Source organism: Gambusia affinis, linkage group LG11, assembly GCF_019740435.1.
Source record: "Gambusia affinis linkage group LG11, SWU_Gaff_1.0, whole genome shotgun sequence".
In the NCBI taxonomy this organism is placed as follows: Eukaryota; Metazoa; Chordata; class Actinopteri; order Cyprinodontiformes; family Poeciliidae; genus Gambusia; species Gambusia affinis.
In genome coordinates, this window is record NC_057878.1 from 6,229,482 (window position 1) to 6,253,161 (window position 23,680).

A 23,680-nucleotide genomic window follows, 5' to 3' on the forward strand; every position below is an offset into this window, starting at 1 on the left:
ACAATTGAAAATGTTTAGTTTGGTATTCATTCAGGCAGGACTCTGACCTGGAAACAGTTCAGAGGTGAAAGATTCTCCTTCATTGGCTTTTGTATTGGCATTGAACTTTTTCACATTCATTTCAAGCAACTAATACCAAGACCGACGACGCTGATGGGATTTTATAACGTCTGTCGTCATGGTGAGGACCACAGCAGCATCCATTTTCACATCAACTCCACCAGCTTCTTTGTTGCTGCAAGAAAAAAAACAAAAAAAAACGTCCCACCCCACCTGAGATTAAATTGAATATCAAACTCCTAACTGGGTGACTTTTGAAGGCAGCTGGTTGCAATGAATTGCAGTTAAAGATAGGATACTTGTTTTTAAAAAAGTGCCACATTTTCAGCTTTTATTTTATGCAAAATTACACACTGCTTTATGATATAACGACATGCGAAAAGAGAGAGGTTTCACTCTTCATCTGTAGAAAACAAAAGTTTTTGTTTCCTGTGAGAAGTCAGGTTAAAACAGGCGACTTTCGAAGAGCTGATAAGTCACCGGCCAGGTGGGGGTTTCATGTTTTCACTTCTCTGCTCTCCACTTGCACCTCACACAGGCATGTGCATGACTGGTTAAAGTCCACAAACTCTTTGTTCCTGGAAATCTGAATTGTAACCTCGCCACAACCAAGTTATTGTTTAGTTTTGTAAAGTGGCCGTCATTTAAGCTGTGTATATATGTATATATATATGTGTGTGTGTGTGTGTGTATGCTGTGATGTTTCAGGAGCTGAGAAATGCTCACAGCGAGGAGATCATGGGCATCAGACGAGAAGAAGAGATGGAGATGTCGGATGACGATTCGGATGATATTCCCAACAAGAGGATGCGCACGGAAGAAAATGGTTTGATGAACCGTTATGTCATTAAAGGGGCAGTATTATGTGCTTTCCCACCATATAGGGCTATAGCACAATCAAGTTACTATGTTACCTTAAGTTGTTATAAAAATATTCTACATATCAAATTTAACACAAAAAAAAATTGTCGTCTTGAAATTGGGCCTCTGTCTCTTTAAGAAGCTCCTGCTCTTTATGAAACTCCGCCTTTGAGAAGTCATTACAACATGGCTCCTCTATCAACCCTTTTTACCAGCGTTTCACTGAGAAGTATCTCCTATATTGAGCTCAGCAGATACACAGCTCCACCAGGTGTTTGCTAATTGCTGCTGGCTAGTCTGAAGGAGTATTTTTAGAAGTACTTTGTAAACTTTTCGTAGGGGAGGGGTGCTCTGCGAGGCAGAAGTTCAGAAGCTTGAAAACTTGAAACTGAGCTGTAGCCTCAAAGCCAAAGCTCGGTCCACACAGGTGTTTTGCACAGCTGAATGGTTGGCATGGAGATTAAAGGATTTCTCAAACATGCTTGAAAGAATCAAGGCAACACTCCCGGCATGTTTTTGACGAGGGAAAACATCATAACATGACGTAAATCTAAAAAAAAAAAAAAAAAGGGGGGGAAAAATCGATTTTACACAATACTGTCCCTTTAAAAAAATATTTCCAAATGCAATAAATAAATAAATGAGAAGCTTCCTAACTGATGTCACGTTGCCTCCTGCAGGTGTGTGTGATCAGACCCAGGCCTCCCTGAAGGAGGAGAACGACTCGCTGCGCTGGCAGCTGGACGCCTACCGGAACGAAGTGGAGCTGCTGAAGAAGGAGCAGAGCAGAGTGGGCCGGCCGGACGACGACCACGCCCACACACAGCCACACGCTCACAGCGCCGAGGCTCAGATCCAGCTGCTGCAGCAGAGCATGCACGACATGCAGCAGGTAGGGGCGGCCATCTTGGATTCATCTGATTTACTCTGGAATCAGTGTTCACATCTGTAGCGGGGCAATACTTCTGTTCCACCTGGCCTCCTTCACTTTGGATGAGATCAGGTTTTTCAGTTGAGCAGCTGAAAGTGTGACAAGTGTTTCGATCCCCAATCGAACCGAGTCATCCTGAGTCTGATGTTGTGAAGTTGTTTAAAAAGTCACATAAACAGGCGGTTAAATTTACACACACATACAGACACAAATTCTGTTTTCTCACATAATCCCCCACTGCTTTGAATCCGCAGCTCAGAAAGTTTTGTTAGTTCACATCGCTTGTTTGGCACGAGCCCGCCTGATCCGACTCGAGTTCCTGTCCGTCTCAGTCTGAAGTGACAGGGCTGGAGGGACGACCACCAACACACTCACACACACACGCACACACACACCCAGTCACTCTGCTGTCACGTCTCGTTTGTCACCTGCTGCTGTTTTACTTCCCAGACGGCAAGCAGCAGAGAACAAATTAGATTTGTTAAATACAGTTTTCCGTGCCGTCGCTTGCAAAAGTACTCATACTTCATAAACTTTTCACACTTCTATGTGACAAATTGTGCATCATTGTGAAGTGGAGGAACACATGTTTTCTTTTCTGGCAGATAAATGAAGGTTTTTGCTCTACACCTCCGACAGGTTTGCAGTTTTTGAAAATATTTATTTTCAAAGTCATTCAACCTCAGTCAGGTTAGATGGAGCGTCTAAATCTTGGTATAGATTTTAAATTGAGGTCTGGATTTTCACTCCACACCCTCTAGTAAACTTCCCCCATCGCTGCTGAAGGAAAGCATTCCCACAGCATGATACTACCACCACCACGTTTCACCAGGCGATCCGCAGAGTTTTGCTCATTTCATTTTTTTTAGTTTTCATTTTATTTCACACAGCGATTTGAATTTGGGGTAAAAACTGCAATTTTGTTTTTGTTTTAACATTTTTGTGCAGTTTTCAAGTTAATTATTTAAAAATTTAGAGACTTTTTCACTTTTCTGTTTATTCCTGCAATATTGTAATTGAATTCCACCAAAGGAGAACACCAGAAGTGCTCCTAATGTGTTTTAAGGTCAGATTTTCTTGTCATTAGGTTGGAATCCGTTTGCAGCATCTGCACCACGTTCTACGGAAGCCCTGAGAGACAAATAAAGACTTTATTTTTGAATGACATGCCAATTCTCTAAGTCGGAAATTTTCTTTTCCCACAACTTCAGAAGCTATCTGCATGGTACAAAAAAAAGTACAAATATTTGCATGTTGAAATTGTTTTTCCAGAAAGTGAAGCAAAAATACATAAATTCTAAATATTAGACTGTACTCTCCTTTTTATATATTTACAGTGAGAAAATAAAAAAAAATTGGTCAGATTTAAAAATAGGCCTTTCAAAAAGTTTTTGGGTGTTTTTTCCCCACACCCCTCAGGGCTTCCATAGTGGACATAGATGCATTTCTTGCTTTTAGACGGTTTTAAAACTTGAATCCTTTCTTGACGCTAAGCGCGTATCTTGGTGTTTTTCTTTCAGGAACTCCTGAGCCTACAGGAGAAGCTGTCGAGTAAAGAGACGGAGCTGGAGCAGGCGAGAGAGGAGCATCGCTACCTGGAGATGGAGGTGCTGTCCCTCAGAGAGAAGGTGTGTGCTCATTGTCACACTGCCTCTGGATAACAAAGATCACACAGATAGCTTCGAAATGGGCAACTTGAATTTAAGGCCACTGTTTTAAGAAAGATAAGATTGCAATAACTACACATGAGGCTCGAGGCCATCTCACCCAATTCAATAATTCTATTTACTACACAATTGTTTTCAGTTTAATCAAAAAAAATACACTAATTTAAAACCACAAGCACATTAAAATAACAGTTATGTCTCAACTCAGACAAAGTCCACCACTTTCCAGGTGGTGAACATTCCAGGACAACCTGTAGGGCTGAAGGGATTTCTCATATCGAGTTAAGCTACTTAGCTTAGCTTGATATTAACTACTTAGCTAAGCTATTTAGCTTGATACGTAGCTTGATACGAGCTACTTAGCTTAGCTTGGTACTTAGGTTACCTTAATATGAGCATAGTTTGAAATGAACTACTTAGCTAACCTACTTAGCTTGATGCGAGCTACTTAGCTTATTTTGATACATAGCTCAGCTTGATATAATCTACTTAGCTTTCTTAATATGAGTTACTTAGCTAAGTTATTTAGCTTAGCTTCATACTGAACTTATATCAAGCTACTTAGCTTATTTTAGTATAAGCTACTTAGCTTTGCTTGAAATAAGATAATTAGCTTGCTATTTAGCTTAGCTACTTAGCATAGCTTGAGGAAATTTTGCTAAATATATTGAATATTACTTATATATATATCTTTTTTAAGTTCTAAATCTTGTTTAATTTTAGCAGCAGCAAGAAATATTATTGCTGTTTGGTTTTAAGTATAAGCAACTATATGAATTTTTAAAAATTTTGGTGTAAATACTGCATTACTTTGAAACCATAGGAACAACTATCTGCATAAAGATAAGATGGAATAACTTTTTTCGCCCAGGTTTAAAATGTTTGAGCTGTTCATATTTGCCTCTGCCTTTATTTCTTGTCAATGTGTCCTCCTTGGCTTTATCGAGTCTCAGTCCGTTTGAAATGACAAAACCAGCATCCAGCCCAACGACACAAACCGAACAGCAAGAGTCTGATAAAACCTTGCGCCATTTGTGGCATCAGCTGCAGTTTCCTCGTTCTTTTTTAACCTCCTTGTTACTGTGAGTTTCTCCGATGAGACATGGTAACATAAAACATACACAGACAGATTGAGAGAGGGAGAACGATGGGCTTAAAGTGTTGGAGAGATGAAGGATGCTGGACGGACACGAGCGCTGCCATGGCAACACCGGTCAATTCTAATGAGGGACTCTTTCTACATTTTCCTGCTGAAAGATGATTGCTATCACTTTAGATAAAGGATGTGTGGGCTAATGGCTGGTTAGTAAAACTGTTTTGTTTCTCATATTGCTTTCTCAAAAACAAAAAAAACTCTTTTCAGGACCGATTACATCAAAATGTCAATTATTTTTTCCCAACCTTAGCGTGTGTAGCTGAACCAGCGTTGTGTTTCTCTTCGCCCGTTGATTCTGTCTTAATGCAGATTGATTTTAGTTTTTGCTTGGACTGCAGCTACCGTCTCACTTTGCTAATGCAGTTGAATAAAACATGAAAGTCGATCGTTGTTTTAAGACGAAAAAAAAAACCTCACTTGTAGAGGAGTCTGCAGCTGACATAAATAGGGGATTTTGAAAAAAAAAAAACAACAACAAACAAGCAAACAAAAAAAAGTTCCAGATAAGAAGGCCTTTGTCCATAAGCTCACTATAAAGATGTTTCTTGGAAGAACGTCATGGTGTTTCGTCTTTGGTTCAGTGTAAATCTGAATGTGAACAGTGTGGCTTTGCTTTTGCATACAAGCTGTTGAGTGAAAACAGCTCTCCCTGCTCTTGCCTCTGCTCTGCTGCTGTAATGGGAACATCGTCCCGCTCCGCTGACGGACAGCTGCCTGGGCAGAGTTGTAGCAGCTGTCAGGAATTCGTGTTAGCTTGAGGAAACAGACGGATGGCCATAAGCTGGAGGGAATGAAGACTATTTCAAACAGATTTAGGGAAACTATCTGTATTCCCGCGCAGGTACAACCAGATAGAAAAACTATTAGCCATGTTACATGTTTCAGATCACCAAACATTTTTAGGACAGTTAAAGATAACCAGAGTAAATATAAAGAAGATTTTTTAAATGATGATGTCATATATTAAAGGGGAAAAAAACCCTGATCCAACATGGCTCTACGTAGAAAAATAATAATTTCTTTATTAAATCTTAATGTAATGTGATTATTTAGAAAATAATGTGTTAGTTAAGTATTTACAAACCACATGAAGGCCTGGTTACTGCCTGACCCGTGGAACCAGAGAAATGTTTACCAAGCTAAACTACCTAGCTAAGCTACATAACTTAGCTTTGCAAACATTAGCTTGGATTAGTAAAAATCTATTTTTATATGGAGTTTAGGTGACATTTTAATGTAAACCAAGCTAGAATTAAACCACTTTTTAACAATTTAACTTGATGTAAATAAAGAAAAAAATATATACAAAAAGTATCCTACACTGAGGAGAAAATGTGCTTTTCACCTGGCCACTGCTTTCATCCTGAAAAAATAACTAGCTATTGATATTAGTCTAAAGGTTTATATGTAAAGGAAAAAAAAACATTAAATGCTGCTGTACCCAACAGCTTTGACTAGCTGTTAGCTTAATCCAGCTAGCTTGGACTAGCTGTTAGCTTAATCCACCTAGCTTGGACTAGCTGTTAGCTTAATCCAGCTAGCTTGGACTAGCTGTTAGCTTAAACCAGCTAACTTGGACTAGCTGTTAGCTTACAGCTTGGACTAGCTGTTAGCTTAATCCAGCTAGCTTGGACCAGCTGTTAGCTTACAGCTTGGACTAGCTGTTAGCTTACAGCTTGGAGTGGCTGTTAGCTACAACTGCTAGGAGCAGTGAATGTGAATTTTCACTAAATATAGACATTTTCTAGGTGGAATATAGCCTAACCTCCAGTCTGAAACTCTGAAAAGGTATCAGCTTGTTGGAGTGATATTGAGAAAAATTTCTAGCGGCAAAAATGAATTTCTAGACTAGATTTTTGCTTTACGTTAGTTTGAGATTTTACTGCAGGTTAATTTCGGATCCGAGCTTTTGATTTTTCAAAATACGCCGGTGTTATTGTCGATATGTTGCTCTTGGTGGCCTTGTGTGGGTTCAAAACATTCACAAGAAGGTCTAAGTAGCTTTTTAAGGCCTTTAATTATGAGACAAAAACTAAAATAAATTCTCATTTTTGACACCCTCACTTGTTTTTTGGTATTCTGTTGCTTTAATACATTGTTGAATAATGTTTCTAATAAACATGTCAGCCTTTGTTTTTGTTGCAGCCATCCTATGTTGAACTTCTGTCATTTTCTGACTCATACTTTAGTGGCAGAAACACAGAATAATTATCTCTCACGGGTTTTTTTTTCTCCGATTAAATTTCTGTTCTTTTGTGTCTCGGCAGCTGTTGAGTGGAAAAGGTGAATCTGTGGAGGGAACCAATGGAGAGCTTCATGAAAAGGTAAAACCAAAATAATAATAATTCTGATCAACAGTTAGCTGTTAACATTTCTGCAGTAAATACTGCATGAAAAATGTTTTACTGTCAATTTGCATTGCAGAAGTTTAATGAAAGCAGCTAATGTAAAACATCTGGTCCTCCATGTTTGAAACGAGTGCAGGAACCCTGGTGGACTGTCGATACACCCTCTTTAATATCTTGACATATTTCATGGCTTTGCATGAGTTTTCAGAAAGAACCTTCTCCACGAGGTGTGAAGCCCATCTGTGTGTGTGTGTGTGTGTGTGTGTTTTCACAGAGCGTGAATGGGTGTGTTCCCTCGCTGTACCTCAGCCGAGACAGGAGGAGTGAGATCTTGAGAGGAGGAGTCGCTTCGGAGAAAGAGGCTCTGCTACTAGGTAAACCAGTTAGCATTAGCTTAGCCAGGGAGAGGCAATGTTTTTGAAGAAAGCTGAATGCTAATTGTCAACGTTTTGTCAATTTTCTGGCAAAAACGTTAAGAAACAGAAACAGTATTTTGGGGGGGGTTTATTTCTGAAAATACAAAGTATAGTAAACCCACAGTATTAACGAGTATTTAGGGAACACCACTACCCACAAATAGTTGAAGTATGAGAATACCTGAGATACTTCTAAAAACAGTTATAATTGTGTATTTTAATAGTCCAAACACCAAATATTCCCTAAAATGCGTTGAAGCGCACCGTGTAAGCCGTCTCAGCTTTACCGCCAGAGCTAACATGTGTTTTTTCATTCAGAAGCTAGTTAGCGATTGAGCTAAATATAGGGCTGTTCTGGGGGGGAATTGTTAAATTGTTAAATGCTTCAGCAGAAAAAGAAAATTGAGGCAGAGAAAAAGCTTTTTATTGTTTTTTTTATGTTAGCGGAATATTGCACATAAAGTCTTGCAATATTCCGCTAACATAAAAAAAAACCCACACAATTTTGTAATTGTGATGTTTCCATTAAATTAGTACCATGATTAAAATCATGTGAATAAATTTGTTTGTTTGTGACGAGTGGTTAAAAACCATCCTCATCCTGCCACTTCCTGTCGTCTTCTTCTTCGTCTTTTCCACCAGCGCCAACGTCCGGTTGTTGATCACGTGACTTGTGTGATGCGAAAAAACTGTTTCCATTGCAGTTTTGCAAAATACTCTCTTTTCAGTGTGGCTGAAAAACTACCTGAGTGCAGCAACAAAGTGTTTAATTGAAAGTTTTTTCGACATCGGCATGTTGCCAGTATTCACATCTATTGTCGTAATTCCAATTTGAACAAGTGAATGGTCAGCGGAAAGGCAACTAGAGGCTACAGGCTGAAGAAGGAGCTCTTCAAACCTGCGTGTTCGGGTTTAGACAACTTTTTCATTGTTTTGGACGCGGCTTCCACTGACCCCGTCTGCTGGCTTCACTTTAAAGAACAGAGTGTGTCGGGAGGCCGATTGTTGCTCCAGATGGATCGAACACACGTACCAGAACGGCAAAGAATGTTGGCTGAGCCGCATCGTATGGAGACATCAGTAATATAACTGAGTTTACAACACAGCAGCACCTAGAACATAAAAGATGGAAGGTGTCTGAACCGTCCCACCTGAACTCCACCAGCAGCCGTTAGCACATGGACATGCTACCTGGACCGGATTTGTTTCAGACGCCTCTGTTTCCTTTAGTCATTTAAAAGCCCTCGTCTTCCACAAGCCGCGCGGCTGCTATTAAATGACACAGAGATATGTGTATTTGGGCTGCTGTGTCCACAGCAAAAATAAATAAATAGATAAGCGGTGAAGAGAAACAGCACCAGCACATTTATCTCTCTTAGCGGCAGAGAAAAATATAATACAGATATGAGAAAAGAGGAGGCCTGGCTCTCTGTCTTCGTCCCAGGCTGTAAGCACAGGAGGAGGATGGAAAATACAAAACATAAGCTGCGGGGTTTTTTTAATGTAAATAATTAAAACACAGGACTTTGTGTGAATGTTTTTTAAGTAAGGTGACATGACCTATTTCATTTATGAAGCACAGTTTTCTGAGGTCTTATGGCTGCTCTGTCTTTCACTTTATGGTTCCAGGGTAAACACACAACAACACTCTTATCCATTAAGAATCACATTGGTCTTTCTCAATATTCAGCTCCTATAAAATGTATTTACCACCTTGGGTGCTTTACCCTCTTTTTGCTTTTACAAATTGATCAAAATAGATTTTTTTTTTTACCAAAAGCCCTTCACTGACAAGCTAAAAACAAATTTCTAAAAATTATGGACAATATAATACCCATAACTGCTCAAAGAATGAATCAGAAAGCATGTTAGGCTACCAGTGGTTGGACACAATCAGAGCGTTTGGTATTCTAAGGTGAGCGAATCTTCCTCAGTGCAGACAGAGCGTCAACATGGCGTAGCATGACTCTAAATAGTGTTTATATTAGCTAACTCCTTCCTGCCACATCTATAGCTTACAGTTTTGCAGTTATTTCCCACGTTGCAAACACGAGGACCATTTCCTTTGAGCATGTAATTGCGCAAATTGGAATTACGAAAATAAATTTGCTTAATGGCAACACGCCAACTCACATTTTTCTGTAAAACTTCTTTATGCTAGGATGAGGGGTTCTTTCCCCCCCAGACCCTCCGTATCAAAATTCGCGTATTTTGCTAAACTGTAACAGAATTTTTTTTTTCTTAGCATCACACAAGTCACATGATGAACAACCAGATGTTGCTACTGAGGGAAACCACAAAGAAGACGACGACAGGAAGTGGATAGGAGGACGATATTTTTTGACAACTTACTGCGTGAACAAACTTATCGACGTGTGATTTTAATCGCATCTCTAATTAACTGGAGACACCCCAGCGTGCTGTGGTGGCGTAGGGTATAGCACAGCTCACATTTGGAAGCCTTGAGTCCTCGATGCGGCCGTCGCGGGTTCGATTTCTGAACCCGACTGACATTTGCCGCATGTCTTCTCCCCTTTCCTGTCAGCCTACTTTCAAATAAGGGACACTAGAACCCACAAAAAGACCCCCTTGGTGAGGAGGAAAAAAAAAGAAACACTCCAATTTCGAAATTGTGTTTTTTTTTTACATTAACTGGATATCAACAAATTTGTTATGGAAACACAGCTGCTGTCACACACCCTTTCTTGGTGACTCATGAAATAGTTTTCTTGGCCAAATTTGAATGACTAATTTATTGGAACGCAACAGAACCGGCCACCTGTCCATCCTCCCCTCAGCTAGCAGCTGATCTCTTTTCTGTAACGTCGTAGAAATGAAACTCTGTTTTCAGGAGACGAAACGCCCCGCCCCCTCCGCCCCTCACCCTACAGCTATCCTCCAGTGGCGTTGTTCCATGTGAGCTGGTCTGGTGGAAGGAATTGAATTAGGGCCTTTGCCTGTAATTGCCAGAGTCTCGCCACATAAATCAAGGAAATAAATATTGGGCTTGCAGGATCCGCCAGGGATATGCCACTCTATTTCCTAGCTCTCCCAATCCTCCTCTTCCCTTCCCCCCATCCCTCTGCATGACTGCTTTCTTCTGCAGGACCTCTCAGAGGTAATCAACTTGAGAGCTGGTTCTGCTCTGGCCAGCATATTTTACGGTAGCCACGCTGCCATTTGTGTACAGCCCTTCATGACGATGCAGACTGGCTGGATACTTTACATCTAATATCCAGTCTGGCTCAGCCTTCCTTCTCTGTTGTTCCCCTATTGCTCTCTTACTTTTTCCTCTTTCTCTCTACTGGTTAAGCCAAATACTGATGGTACATTTTGCCTTTGAAACAATTTCACAACGCTAATCGTGATCCACGCTAGTGCAGGGCCGTCCAAACCTTTTGTCACGTGGGCCAAAATTGTTGATGTGTTTAAGAGACACATGTAGTTTCGATTTCTTTTGGGGGACAAATTAACCCTTTCATGCATAGCGGTCACTGCAGTGGGCAGTTATCTAAAAACTATTTACTTGTGTTTCTTGTGGGTTTTTATGTTAGAAATGCACACAGACCACTGACGTGCATCATACAATACACTGCCACCTACTGGCCATCCACTGCAAGTGCAAGAAATGTTTTGCTAAATCCAATACGGCAGACGGACAATAAAGTAGTCCCTCCGTCTACTATAGAGGACTCTTGTAGGTAAAAATAAATATTGCGACATCGAGTAACTTCTAGAGAACAATACTACTGATGTATTTTCCAAATAACAACTTTGTATTTGTAGAAATTTACAATTGATCACTGAGGAAAAAAATCCTAGGAAAATAATTTTTTAAGCTTTGAGAAAATCAAAAACACTTTGGAAAAAAATCTCCTGACATAAAGGATCATAATTCATCCATCAAAGAGTTCATTTTCAGTCATAAGGACAAGATTTGGATCGCTGTCTTTCAAAACACTGGCTACGTTCAGCCAAGTCTAATAAATTGGGTCGATGCTAATTTGGGTGCAGCAAAGTCGGCCCTTCAGTAAAAGTCTCCGCGAATTATTAAAGCTTGGCAATAAAAAGACTTGCATACTTTTTGTTTTCTTAATATTTTCTACTGTAAGACAATTATTTCAGAAACAGTTTAACACCGATTTGAAATAAGAAGTCTTCATCTTCTCTATTGTCTTTATTGTCATTGTACAGAAGCACAATGAAATCAGTTTCAGTACAGCGCATCCAAAGAACAATAAAAAGAGACAATGACCAACATTAGAGGAGGGTAGACGGGCGCCTTGTGCCTGCAGTAGGAGGCCACTCAAAATCAGTCAAAGGATCCCAAATGGTCCTCAAGCCACACTTTGAACACGCCCTGGTGCCCTACTGTTACATACAGTGCTTTTTTTTTTTCCTTCCTTTCTTTCCACAGGCATTATCTCCACCTTCCTCCATGTCCATCCGTTCGGGGCCAACCTTGAGTATCTCTGGTCGTACATCCAGCGGCTGGACTCAAAGGTATCGATGCCGCGGAGCGTTTTGCTTCCCTGTGAAAGAGCCAGTGAACATTTCTATTGAAGTTTTAAACGTGTTGAAATTTATGTGATTAGTTAGCTGAAATTAACACGTTAAATTTCCTAGTTGAAAATAGGAAAGGTTCTCTTATTATTAAAGTCATTTCAAATACTGATTGTGGAATGATCTACATTTATAGTGCAGGTCCGTTCGCAGTAGTTTTGCTCAAAAATTGTGTCTTTCGGAGTGTCTATTTGGAGTTCTCAGTTTACAAAAGGGTGGAAACGATGATGTCATTTTAATTTGGAGGGAGGTTTGCGCACGTTTGCTGCGGGGAAAATGTCAGCTCGGCTACAGCTCTGAGGATGCTTTAACTGTCATAACTAAACAGAAACGAGCAAAAGAATCTTGATCGATTATTCAGCACTGCATGTTAAACAGACCACTGCTTTGTTTCTGAAAAACTCAACATGTTCTCTCAACAAGACCTAGATTTGAAGAGACGCAGCAGATGCTAACGTTTAGGACAGCGGTGAGTGGCTCTGTCCTTACAGCGTGTCTTCTGCTGACCTCTGCCAGGTGTCTGCCGGGGAGCTGGAGCGCCTCATGGTGCGTCTGCCCAGCATGTTCCGACAGGAGCTGAGTGGCGTCGGGGCGACCTTGGAGAAACGGTGGAAGTTCTGCGGTTTCGACAGCCTCAGCTCGGCGTGACGCGGGGAGGGCGCGCGCGCCGCAGACACCAGCGGTAAGCCGCTTGCGCGCGAGTGCGTGCGGTGAACGTGGATCGATACTCCATGGAGCCCTGGAACTCTTGGACTAGACGAACGTTTAAAGCTGAGGGGTTAGTCCTTCGGGAGGTTTGAGTGAATTTGTGACCCCTCGTAAAGATGCGGTGAACCCCAACGGGACACAACTTTCTTCGACGATTAACACAAGTCTTGAGGAAGACTTCCTGGCTCTCTTCACTAAGACAGCCAGGGACCATGAAGCCTGCCAGGAGGAACCATATCCACAGAAACATGGATAAGAAAACCTGTATACCAAAGTTGACCCTGTAGAGATTTCATATCAGACCTCATTTTGTTGAACTGATGAGTGCAAACCCTTTTGCTGCCACGTTCTAAAGACACTGAGTACTTTTGCCAAATTCTTTGCTGGATATCCAGGAGATTGAAGTTGTTAAACCAGGACTTGGAGTCGACTGGGAAGGTGCTTGTTCATCTTTTAAACATTCACAGGAACCTTCGGTGGCGATCCGGTGGCAGGTTCTGGTTTTTATACCCTTAAAAAAAAGTTATACCCATCTCTTCATCTCCTGTAGAGCCATCATCAGGCGTTGGGGCACTTCTCCTTTTTAAAATCGGACTGCTCAGAACTGCATTGATCTGTCAGCTTCAGATATTTATTTGTGTGAACTAGGAAGACTTTTGTTCTTTCAGGTTGTCCTTTCGACAGTTCTTGTCTGTCCAGATTTGGTGCATTTCGCTTCTGTTGCCTTTAATGTTGAACTTGGTGTGTGCCAAAGACACCATAAATGACATTAAAGACTTTTAAGGTAAAAGTTTTGTTTCTGAATTCTTAATGAGGGTTTTTTTGTTGTTGTTGTTGTTTTGCTTTCACCCGGATCCAGTAATAGCTCCAAGGCTCCGTTAGCGTAATGGCCGCAGAGGGAAAGCACTCGCAACATTCTGCTCTGATGTAAAAGTGTCAAAATAGAGAAAACCAACAGATGACAACAAGGTTTGTTTGACCTTCTACAGTTTAGATTTATGGCCCCAGGCCCAGCCAGAATTCGGGTCGGGCTTCTGTGACACACAAGCTTCCTATACATACAGCACAGAGAAAACTAAACAAAAATACACGACATGAAGTTGTGCTAATCTATTTGTTATACTCTAATTGGAGGAGGAGGCAGTTTGACCTCCTAAAGTAATAAATAAACAACGGGGCAGAAGTTTCTCAGCCTGTAAAAAGCGCAACAGACTCACAAAGCGCATGCAGCTCCCATCAGTCACACGTCCCAGATGATTAGCACTTGACTCACCCAGCAGTTACAACAAACAGCAACATGGAGCTGGAAGATGTGAAACAAAAGCTAAAAGCGGGAGAAGTTACACAGCTTACTCAAATTATAGTAAGTAAAAAAAATTAAACTTAATTAAAATAAAATGTTGGGTTCACTTGAGGATCCGTTAAGGTAACTGGTCGGCTCTGACGTAAAGTCCACAGGGTTGGACTCAAATCGAAGAGCTTTCATATGTGTGTGTGTTAGTCAGACTGAGTTGGCCCTACAGTCACCTAGGATACACAGATTGCACCCATTAACATATTAACTCATTGAGAACAAATTTTGCAACTTGTTCTTGACTCTGAGTCGGGTATTATTTAGTGACTCGTATGGAGCCACAGGGCTGATGTTTCACTAGCTTCAGATTTGAGGTAACCTTTATAAACCAACTCTGAGTTTATGAACCACACACCAAGACCATTTTACCACCACTGAATAAAACAAGGTGACTCAAATAATTGAAGCTTCACAACATCTCTAAAATTTGATGTGCTCCTATAATTACTAGTATCCCAGGTAAACATAAAATGGGTTACTGGTGATGAACGTGGTGCTGACGCTGTGATCGGTTTTTATCTTTGTTACCAGAGTCTTGAAAATAAAAAAAAGGTTTCTGTTTCAGCTTTAATCCAAAGTACAGAGGCAGGGGAAGGGTTCATCAGGCATCATGTACTCCTACAAAAAGAGGGAATTGGTTCCTCAATAAAGGTCCAAAATTCACTAACACATTCATTGTCAGGCTATGAATCCACAATATGGATGTTGTTGGACCCAAGTACATCAAATGTGAATACAAGCACCTTAACTCTAGGACATTGTAGCTGCATTAGTTTGGCGCCGCTGAGTTGAGAATGACCAAAAAATTTGACATTACAGTAATATGAGGCGTCAGTTTGATCATCAGAATAAGAGTTAGTAATTCACTCTTTCCGTCAGTCTAATTTCTCCCCACCGTGCTTGAGAGGCTCCAGTCGGATGTGGAAAAGATCCCTATTCAAGGGAAAATGGAGCAAAGATGTCATGTGATGGTCGCAGAGCGTAAACTCAAAGGTCTAAACGCGGAGCCTCATTTCCTCTGCCAGATATTTCGGGATCAAAAATAAATAAATGGTGCTGCGGAGAGGAAAAGAAAAGAAAAAAAAAAAGGAGAAGATGCTCCGGGGTTTGTAATAATCTGAGCAACTACGTGTGAAAACGCTGCGGGCTTCTTTTTCAGTGCCTGCTTCCTGCAGAGAAAACTGTGGACTTTGTAAAAGGATGGATAAAATGCAGAAGGAGAGAAAAACACTTCAGAGAATGCAGCATGAATGGGATGGGAAGGAAAAGTGGAGCAAGGTAGGATGTGTTCAGTAAAATCTTTTCACAAGAAAGCAAGATGGATATTTACCATTCTTTCTAATTTATGACGTTTTGCTGTGTGAAGACGCTTTACACAAGAGAATTCAGGTTCATTTAAGATCAAAGTTTAAACTGGCTTTTTCTTACTTTGATAGAAAGGAAGATTTGGGCCGATATTGATATCCGATACTGATATCGCTGTTATAGCCGACAACCAGTATTTACCAATATTGCCAATATTTTAGCTATATTTTTCTAACCTTTCAACACCTTGAAAATAAATGACCAGCCCCACTGGCTTCACCACTGTTTCAGTTAAACGTCCCACAATGCAGCGCTGCATCACTACCAGTAACTGCGTTTCTGTTAAAAATAAACGTAGTTCCGCCAGTTGTTGATATATTGCGCTAATTTTTAAAATTAAAACGAGGCCATTAAAAACACATGAGTACGTTTATTAATGTGATAAGTCATTAAAAACATAGTGCACCATCACCGTCCTACTACTTCCTGTTGTCGTCTTCTTTGTGGTTTCCAACAGTAGTAACATCCGATGTTAAAAACGTGCTGTTTTGCAAAATAAACTGATTCTGATACATCCCAACTCATACTAGCACCAAAGCTTTTTTAAATAACTGACGTGTTTCTGAATTCATTTTCAAAATGTCAGATTTCGCTTTTCTACGGTTAATGTAAACACAGGTACGGTCACATGACCAAAGACCACAGGACCAACCTTCCCTCCTTCCCCTCCAGAAACAAACAGCAGCAACATGAAGATAAATATTGTTTGTTAATATCACCCAAGGTTTATTTATTGGCCAATACCGATATTAGTGCCGATACATCAACCAGCAGCAATTAGCAAACAACTGGTGGAACTGAGCATCAGCTGAGCTCACTGTAGGAGCTACTTCTGAGTCAAACGCTGGTTAAAACGCTGCTGAAAGGTTAATAGAGGAACAATGTTACCATGACTTCCTGTAGAGGAGCTGCTTCAGAAAGAGACAATTTCAAAGTATTCAATCAGGAAGTCAATTTTCTTTTGTCATTTATAATATATTTTTATATATATATTATTTTTTTATGTCTGATGGTAAAATAGTTACTTGGTTGTGCTATAAATGTCGTTACATGACTGGAAAACACATAATACTGCTGCTTTAATGAATAAATAGGAATGCTGTGAGGACTTCCTGGAGGCGGAGTTTCAGGATCTTCTTAAAGAGACAGAGGCCCAATTTCAAGGCTGTTATTTCTACTAAACAATACACAGACAGAGCAGAAATCTCACCTGAAGCTCCTAATTTAAGCTGTATTGAGTGCAAAAACTTGAAAATTTAGAAACGTGTTTACCAAGAGGTTATATAAATAAGAAGCCATGCAGCGAGGCAACACACTGATCCTGCCTAATGTTTAGTGAATGCAGCCTACAGGATGATTTAAAAGTCTGTTCATGACCACTGAGGCGCTCCTGCTGCTGCTGATGCAACCCAGGCGTAACACACCCTGCTGTGATATGCAGGGGTGTGTGTGTGGGTGTGTGTGTGCGCGCGCGCGTGTGTGTGTGGGTGTGTGCGCAGAGGAACTCTAACATCGCTGCAGAGCTTGTTTACAATCTTGGGTAAAAGCCAGTGAATTTCTGAGCATTTTTTTCCTCCTCTTTCTCTGCTTCCAAAGCTCTTTCAGTGTGAAGAAAATGAATTCCCCAGAGGATTCCCTGACTCTCTCACACACACACACACACACACGCACACACACACACACACACACTCATCCATTGATGTGCGACTTCGCTGCGGCGCTGCACTCTCTTCCATTGAACTTCCTCCAGTTGCTCATCGTGTGTTCGCAGAAAAGCTGCAGGAGAAATGTTTTAAGATGATTAATTGGAGAAACTGCTTGTAGAAAAACTGAGGTCAACTAATTTTTGCTTCAGATGCTCTGATTGGTCGCTAATTAACGGCAGTGTGTTTACTGTGTAGTCATAACGCAGTTTAAGATGAACGAACAGCAATCGATGGAGAACTGACACACCCAGCCCTCTGCTGTGGCTGTGTGTGTCAGCATTGTGATTTTAAAGGTTGCATGGTTGTAGAGTGATACACCTCTCATGGTTTTGAATTATAAGAAACTATTTTAGTTTGTGCTTACAGGGCCGTCGCCTGGACAACACTGAGAAAGAACCAAGAGCGGCGCTATTAGGAGAAAATATTCTCTTAAAATTACCTGCATGCTTCGATTGCTAGTCAAACATTTTCAGCTTTTCAAACTCAAGAAAATTCCAAAAGTCGAACATTTTTGACTTTCCAAACTATTAAAACTAAAAAAATAACAAAAACAATGTGTTCTCTATGTGTTTTTGTAGTGTGAGAGTAAGCAGCTGCAACGAAGGATGGATTTATTTTGAATAATTTTTACAAACCTTTACCATGCGATACTAAATTTGTCTATATCTGTTACCAGTCTTCGGGAAGAACTTTTAATACTTGTATGTATGTACGACAACAAGAGGGCTGGTGATAATCCAGTTCTGTCGTATTAAAAGCTGTTAATTTCCATCCAGTTATGACACAACGGCGACAGACTCAACAGATCCTATCAACTCCTGTAACATGAATCGTCAACAAATGTCACACACTACATCTTTAATACACGACCAGCATGTATTACACAGCTGATTCACCACAACACAGCCTGCCATGAATGCTAAGGCTAGTTAGCGTAGCCACCGACAACGCGGGAGGAGTTCTGGTAAAATGTATACAGACAACGAAGACATCTTAAATAGAAGATGCATCTATTTTTGAACGGTTTTGGCTTAAGTACTGATCTGGCTGTGTTGTTATTTTAGCAAATTGCCTTTTTTAGAGTCTGTGTATTCCAGTTAATGATTGATTGATTATTAAATTAGCTGAGAATTACCTCAAACACTGATTAATCATGTTTAATCGTTTCGTCCCCTGTCTATAGCAGCATAACGTGAGCTACTCTAACTTTATGTTTTATCAAAGAGGAAAGTTTAAGCTGTTTGATGCTTTGTTAGTTGTCATGTGACCCAGCGTCAACTTAATGATCAAAAAGCTTCCATCACTCCCTGACTCAAGGCTAATTCTCTTTCCTCAGGGTCCTGGCTAAAAAGGGAAAGTAATTTCATAATTTGGGGCAAAGCTTTGCTATTTTTGCACAGCGCCTTAATGGGGAAAAACTCAGAAATCCTATTGGCGGGAGCGGGAGAAGAAAGAAGAAGAGGAGGAGGAGAATTTCCTGCTCTGGAAGCAGTTTTCTCCTTCTGGGTTCTTTGAGTGGTTTTCTTGTGATTGACAAAAGTTTCACTCTCTGGAGTTCTTCTTCTGCTTCGGTAAGTCCACGTTTCTCCGGCCAGGACGTAAACGAGACAGATTGGCTCCTAACTGAAGTGTTGCTGTGAGATACGCCCAACAGAAGCATCCAGGTTTTATATGAACACAAGCAGGTCTTTGTTTGTCTGTCTGAGGTACGTCAGGGCGATCCATTTTTCCTTTAGGCTCTCTGGAAAACATTGAAGTCAGGGACAGATGGGCTACTGGCTGAAGGAAGAGAGGACTTCCTGCCCATCACAACCATAAAGAGTTTGACTGAGAATCTGAGCTCATTCTCAGAACTTCAAAATGTGTTTTGGAGTCACACCCAAAGATTCATGCTTTTCGTTAGGAATTAGCAGGAAGGTCCCAGATCCTGCCTGTAGTCGTTCTCACTCAAAATATATTGCTTGTGAAAACGTCAAAATCGACTTTGTTGACCTTTATGTCGTCTTATAATTTTATTACCTCACCAAAAACATGCCTGGAGTGTTGCTTTCTTTCTTTCATGCATGTTTGAGAAATCCTTTAATCTCCCATGGCAACCATTTGGCTCCAGTTTCCGAGCTTCTGTCTCACAGAGAAAACCTCCCTCCTCTCAGCTCCTTCAGACTAGCCAGCAGCAATTAGCAAACACCTGGTGGAACTGAACAAGTGGTAAGAGATACTTCTCAGTGAAACTCTGGTAGAAACGTTGCTAAGCGCTTAACAGAGGAGCCATGTTGTCATGACTCCCTGCAGGCGGAGTTTCAGAAAGAGGAGGAGTTTCTTAAAGGGACAGAGCCCAAATTTCTTTTGAGTCATATTGGATATATATGTAGCATTTTTATAACAACTGAAGGTAGCATAGTTAGTTGATTTTGCTGTAAAATGATACTGTGACTGGAAAATATATAGTACTGTCCCTTTAAGTATGTTTTGTTGTCCAAAGCTGTCAATATTTCAACCAGAAAACTACAATAGTCACATAATCCTAATTTGAAATTAATTGCTCATTCTTACACTTCTGAATTTTAACGTCCTATCTTAAAAAAGGATATCCATATTGTGGTGATTTGCTCTAGAAACTGAAATAAATGAAATAGTAAAGTTATTAAACACAAAGGTTTCTCAGTATTGGTCAGCAAATGTTTTTTTTATATATATATATATATGGAAGGAGATCTAAAATTAGTCCAAAATGTTAATTTTAAATGTTTCCTAAATTTCCAAATTGCTCTACACTTCTTTCATCTGCTCACATGAAACTTAGAGGATTTTTTCCAGAAAAATCTACCTAAATAACATCCGGTATATCCAAAGGTGTCGAACTAATTTTATTGTCTAATTTCAGTTTATTTTGTCAGATTGTCTTGAAGGGAAGTTTCTACCAATCAGAGTGCTGCCTCCTGCCTCCGGATTCTGACTCCCTCCCTATCTGCTGTAAGAATCATCGCTCGACAACAACGTGTTCTTCTTTGTCCCTTTCATGTCACTGTGAGATGTAAATGTTGAACCAGAAGTTACCAATCTGCTTCGTAATGAGTGCATGTGTTAAAACATTCGTCGTGGCAACAGGATCCCTAATAAATTGGGGTTAAAAACATTAAGTCTGCTCCCGAATCTTCTTGTTCTGCAGTTCCCGTTTGGCTCGGTCTCTCTGCTCCCTCCGTTTATCTCCGCCTGCCTTCTGTTTCCTGCTTGTGTTGTGGCTGAAAAAGCAACATCAAACCGCAGCAGCAAACAGAGAACGGAGCCATCAGGCCTGGATGATGGTAATTACTTCCAGCTCCCCCTTTCAGGGCAGGATAAACAGAGTATAATGTGCCGCGCTCAGATAAACACCGGCGAAACAAAACGGTCCGAGCGATGGATGTAATTGGTCGAAAATTTACGAAATTACCAGAACGCCCCGAAAATGTTTACATTTGTATCAGGAAAGCCCAAACAGCCTTTTATATATATGACTGTCCTGGAAATTAGAGTGATGAAGCAACTTTCTAAAATACCTGAATGAAACAGGCGGATTATTAGAGGACAGAAAAACAAACGCAGGACAATTTATTTTGTGATTGATTAGAAATCTTGATGTCTGCAGCAAACCAACACACTTCTCACAGATATTTGATCAGCCGGTTTGATTTCTACACCGTCTCTATAATATTAACGCGCCATTATTATGGGAGAATCTCAAACTATAAGACGTAAAGCAAAATTTGTGACAGACTTAAAAATTCTAACTGCACAAACAAAAGTTTGTGCTGCATAAATGTAGCAGAGTTCACTGACACCACATTTCATCTGATTTTGTTAATGTGGTGGGGCTGGTTGACCTTTGATGACCTCTGGAAACATTGACCAATGAATTTAAAATGAGAGTGGCACAAACAAAAATTTGTGCGGCACAAAACGTTTGACATAACTTTGGTTTAATTTGAAGAAGGCAGAGCAGGAGGTAACCTCATCACAGTGTTAGCAAAGTTCTTATAGAAATGAAGCTTTTCTATTAACCTCTTAAAGACGTACAGTTTAGATATGTTCATTTTTAAAACGCTGTAAAGCAAAAAGGTTCAAAACCCTCTTTTCATGGCGTTTGCATTGTCTCCGTGTATATGGGTGGGATCACTCTGGCTTCTTTGAAAACAAGCGTACTTGGTTAAATGACCAGGTGAGTAGTGAATGTGTGCAAGCATGTGTGTCTTCCCTCTAATGGACTATCGACCTGTCTGGCCTCTCGCCCACTGGACCCTGAAGAGAGCGCCTCTGTGGCCGTTCGAGGATTAAGAGGCCACAAACAACGGATGAACATAGGTTTTCGAAAAAGAAATACACATTGTGTAAATTCAAAACGGTGTTTTCAAAGAATTGAATGTAGAATTTTTTCACTCGGCTTTGACAGGCCTGGTTTAACATTAAGAGTTGCAGCTGAACAAATCCAGTCGCGATTGTAGAAACAGTGAAGTAGCTCTTATTAGAAATGCTTACAGTAATAGGAATCTATAAAGTGGCAGTATTGGATGCTTTTTTCAGAAACGTAGTCAATTGTTGTGGTTCAATTGTTCTGGAAATGCTGTAAATATATCAAATATGAATAAAAATAAAATCAGGCCACTTTCGAAGACGAAGAGGCCATTGAAATTGGGCTTCTGTTTCTTTAAAAACTCCTGCTCTTTCTAGAACTCCGCCTCCAGGAAGTCATCAAAACATGGCTCCACTTTTAACCCTTTAACAACGTTTTTACCAGCTGAGAAGGAGCTTGTACAATGAGCTCAGCTGATGTGCAGTTCCACCAAGTGTATGCTAATTGCTGCTGGCTAGTCTGAAGGAGCAGAGTGGAGGAGTCAGGGGGGAGGGCTGCTCTGTGAGGTAGAAGCTTCGAAGCATGAACAGCCACATTGTCTTGCAGTAGTTACAACCAGTAGGAAACTCATTTGGGGCAAAATAACTTGATGTTTTCGTTGCTTGTTTTTTGGTCACTTTAGTAGAGTGAATTCAAAATTTTGCTTGGTGTGATTTTTATTGGTTTTTTGTTTTGTTTTGTTTTGCAGCTGCTATGCCGCCCCCTGCACTATGGCACCCACAGTGGTTAGTCATATTACCATACTCCTTATTATATGAATCCATTTCTTTATATTTTTATTTGTCAGAAAGGTGCCAGCAGTTTTCCAGGTCTCCTAGTTGAGCTGCAGGTACTCAGTGCAATGTGTCACATCTGAAAGGGGCCGAGTACACAACCTGGACCCCGGGCGATCCCTGTTATTCACATTCTTCCCTGTTGTCACATCTCACATGCTGGAGTCCACGGTTTTCACATCATCTTATTTTTAAAAAGCCAGAATGAAATTCAGCTCGGCAGCCAAGTGTCTCCGGGCCAAACGCATCTAATCGTTGAAGCTGTCGATGTGTGTGTGTGTGTGTGTGTGTGTGTGTGTGTGTGTGTGTGTGTGTGTGTGGACGTGTGTGTTGCTCGCTGCTCTATAAATAATGTGAGCGGCAGCGGTGTGAGGAGGCAGAGGGAGCACGCCTCCGTCTTTAAGGAAGCCAGTTGACGGGCGCTGTAATTAGCCAGCGCTCTTTGTCTCTGCTTTGTTTAGGGAGCCGCATTGACGTTCCTTTGCGCTCCGCTGCTGCTGTCACGTCCCGGCGCTAAGACCTGATGTCATCCACCTGGCAGCCATTATGTGTGAAATCTCATACATGAGACTCATCCATGAGACTGCAGAAGGGAGCTGCCAGTGACTGCATCTAATTAATGATAATTAAAAGTTAGCCATGAACAAATGGGGCAAAATTCACAAAAAAAAAAAAAAAGGTTGTTGATTCAGGAGAGAAATTCAACCATTTCCATGACATCTGCTCCATTGATCTTTTTTTCCATAAGTACAAAGCTGTAAAAATGGTTTTGCGCCATTAAAAATTTGTTCCATTTTCACTTTTTCACATATTTTATGTCACTGAGGGGCTGCCAGTATTTGTTCAGTATGGCTGTTTACTACACATAATTCCTGTCAAACTACTGATGAACAAATACCACAGTGCTAAAATAATCTACTCATAAAACAAACTTTTATGTCAAAGATAGCCACAAAAAACTGTTTTCCCATACTACTTTCATTTATTAAAGGGGTAGTATGTATTTTCCAGGCACATAGTGCTATTTTATAGCTCAATCAAGTAACTATATATTATCTTCAATTGTTTTAAAATGCTATATATCTCAAACATAACTTAATTTGACTAAGCAATTTGACACCTTGAAATTGGGCCTCTGTTTCTTTAAGAAGCTCCTGCTCTTCCCGACACTCACGCCTTCAGCACGTTGTCATGACGTTAAGCCAAGCGCTCTTTGGAGCACTGGACAAAGAAATAGTTTGTATAATAAGCTCTGCAGATGCGCAGGCTCTAGGTCCACTGATTGGTTGCCATGAGAGATTCAAAGGATTTCTCAGATATGCATGTAAGAATCAAGGCAACAGTTATGTTTTTGATGAAGGAATAACATCATAACATGACGT

At 40.6% G+C, this 23,680-nt stretch overlaps 1 protein-coding gene across 4 annotated transcripts in view; it reads left to right on the plus strand.

Annotated features, from left to right (window-relative positions):
* The window catches only part of enox1 (ecto-NOX disulfide-thiol exchanger 1), a 101,618-nt gene extending 88,118 nt beyond the window's left edge, over positions 1-13,500 (plus strand). For all 4 annotated transcript variants that reach the window (XM_044131771.1, XM_044131769.1, XM_044131770.1 and 1 more), the window contains 7 exons: positions 769-886; positions 1,602-1,813; positions 3,373-3,480; positions 6,943-6,999; positions 7,298-7,397; positions 11,857-11,942; positions 12,519-13,500. In XM_044131771.1, coding sequence (XP_043987706.1) covers positions 769-886; positions 1,602-1,813; positions 3,373-3,480; positions 6,943-6,999; positions 7,298-7,397; positions 11,857-11,942; positions 12,519-12,650 — 813 coding nt within the window. In that variant the 3' untranslated portion in view covers positions 12,651-13,500. The remainder of the gene's footprint in view (positions 1-768; positions 887-1,601; positions 1,814-3,372; positions 3,481-6,942; positions 7,000-7,297; positions 7,398-11,856; positions 11,943-12,518) is intronic.
* Positions 13,501-23,680: the final 10,180 nt, after the last annotated feature.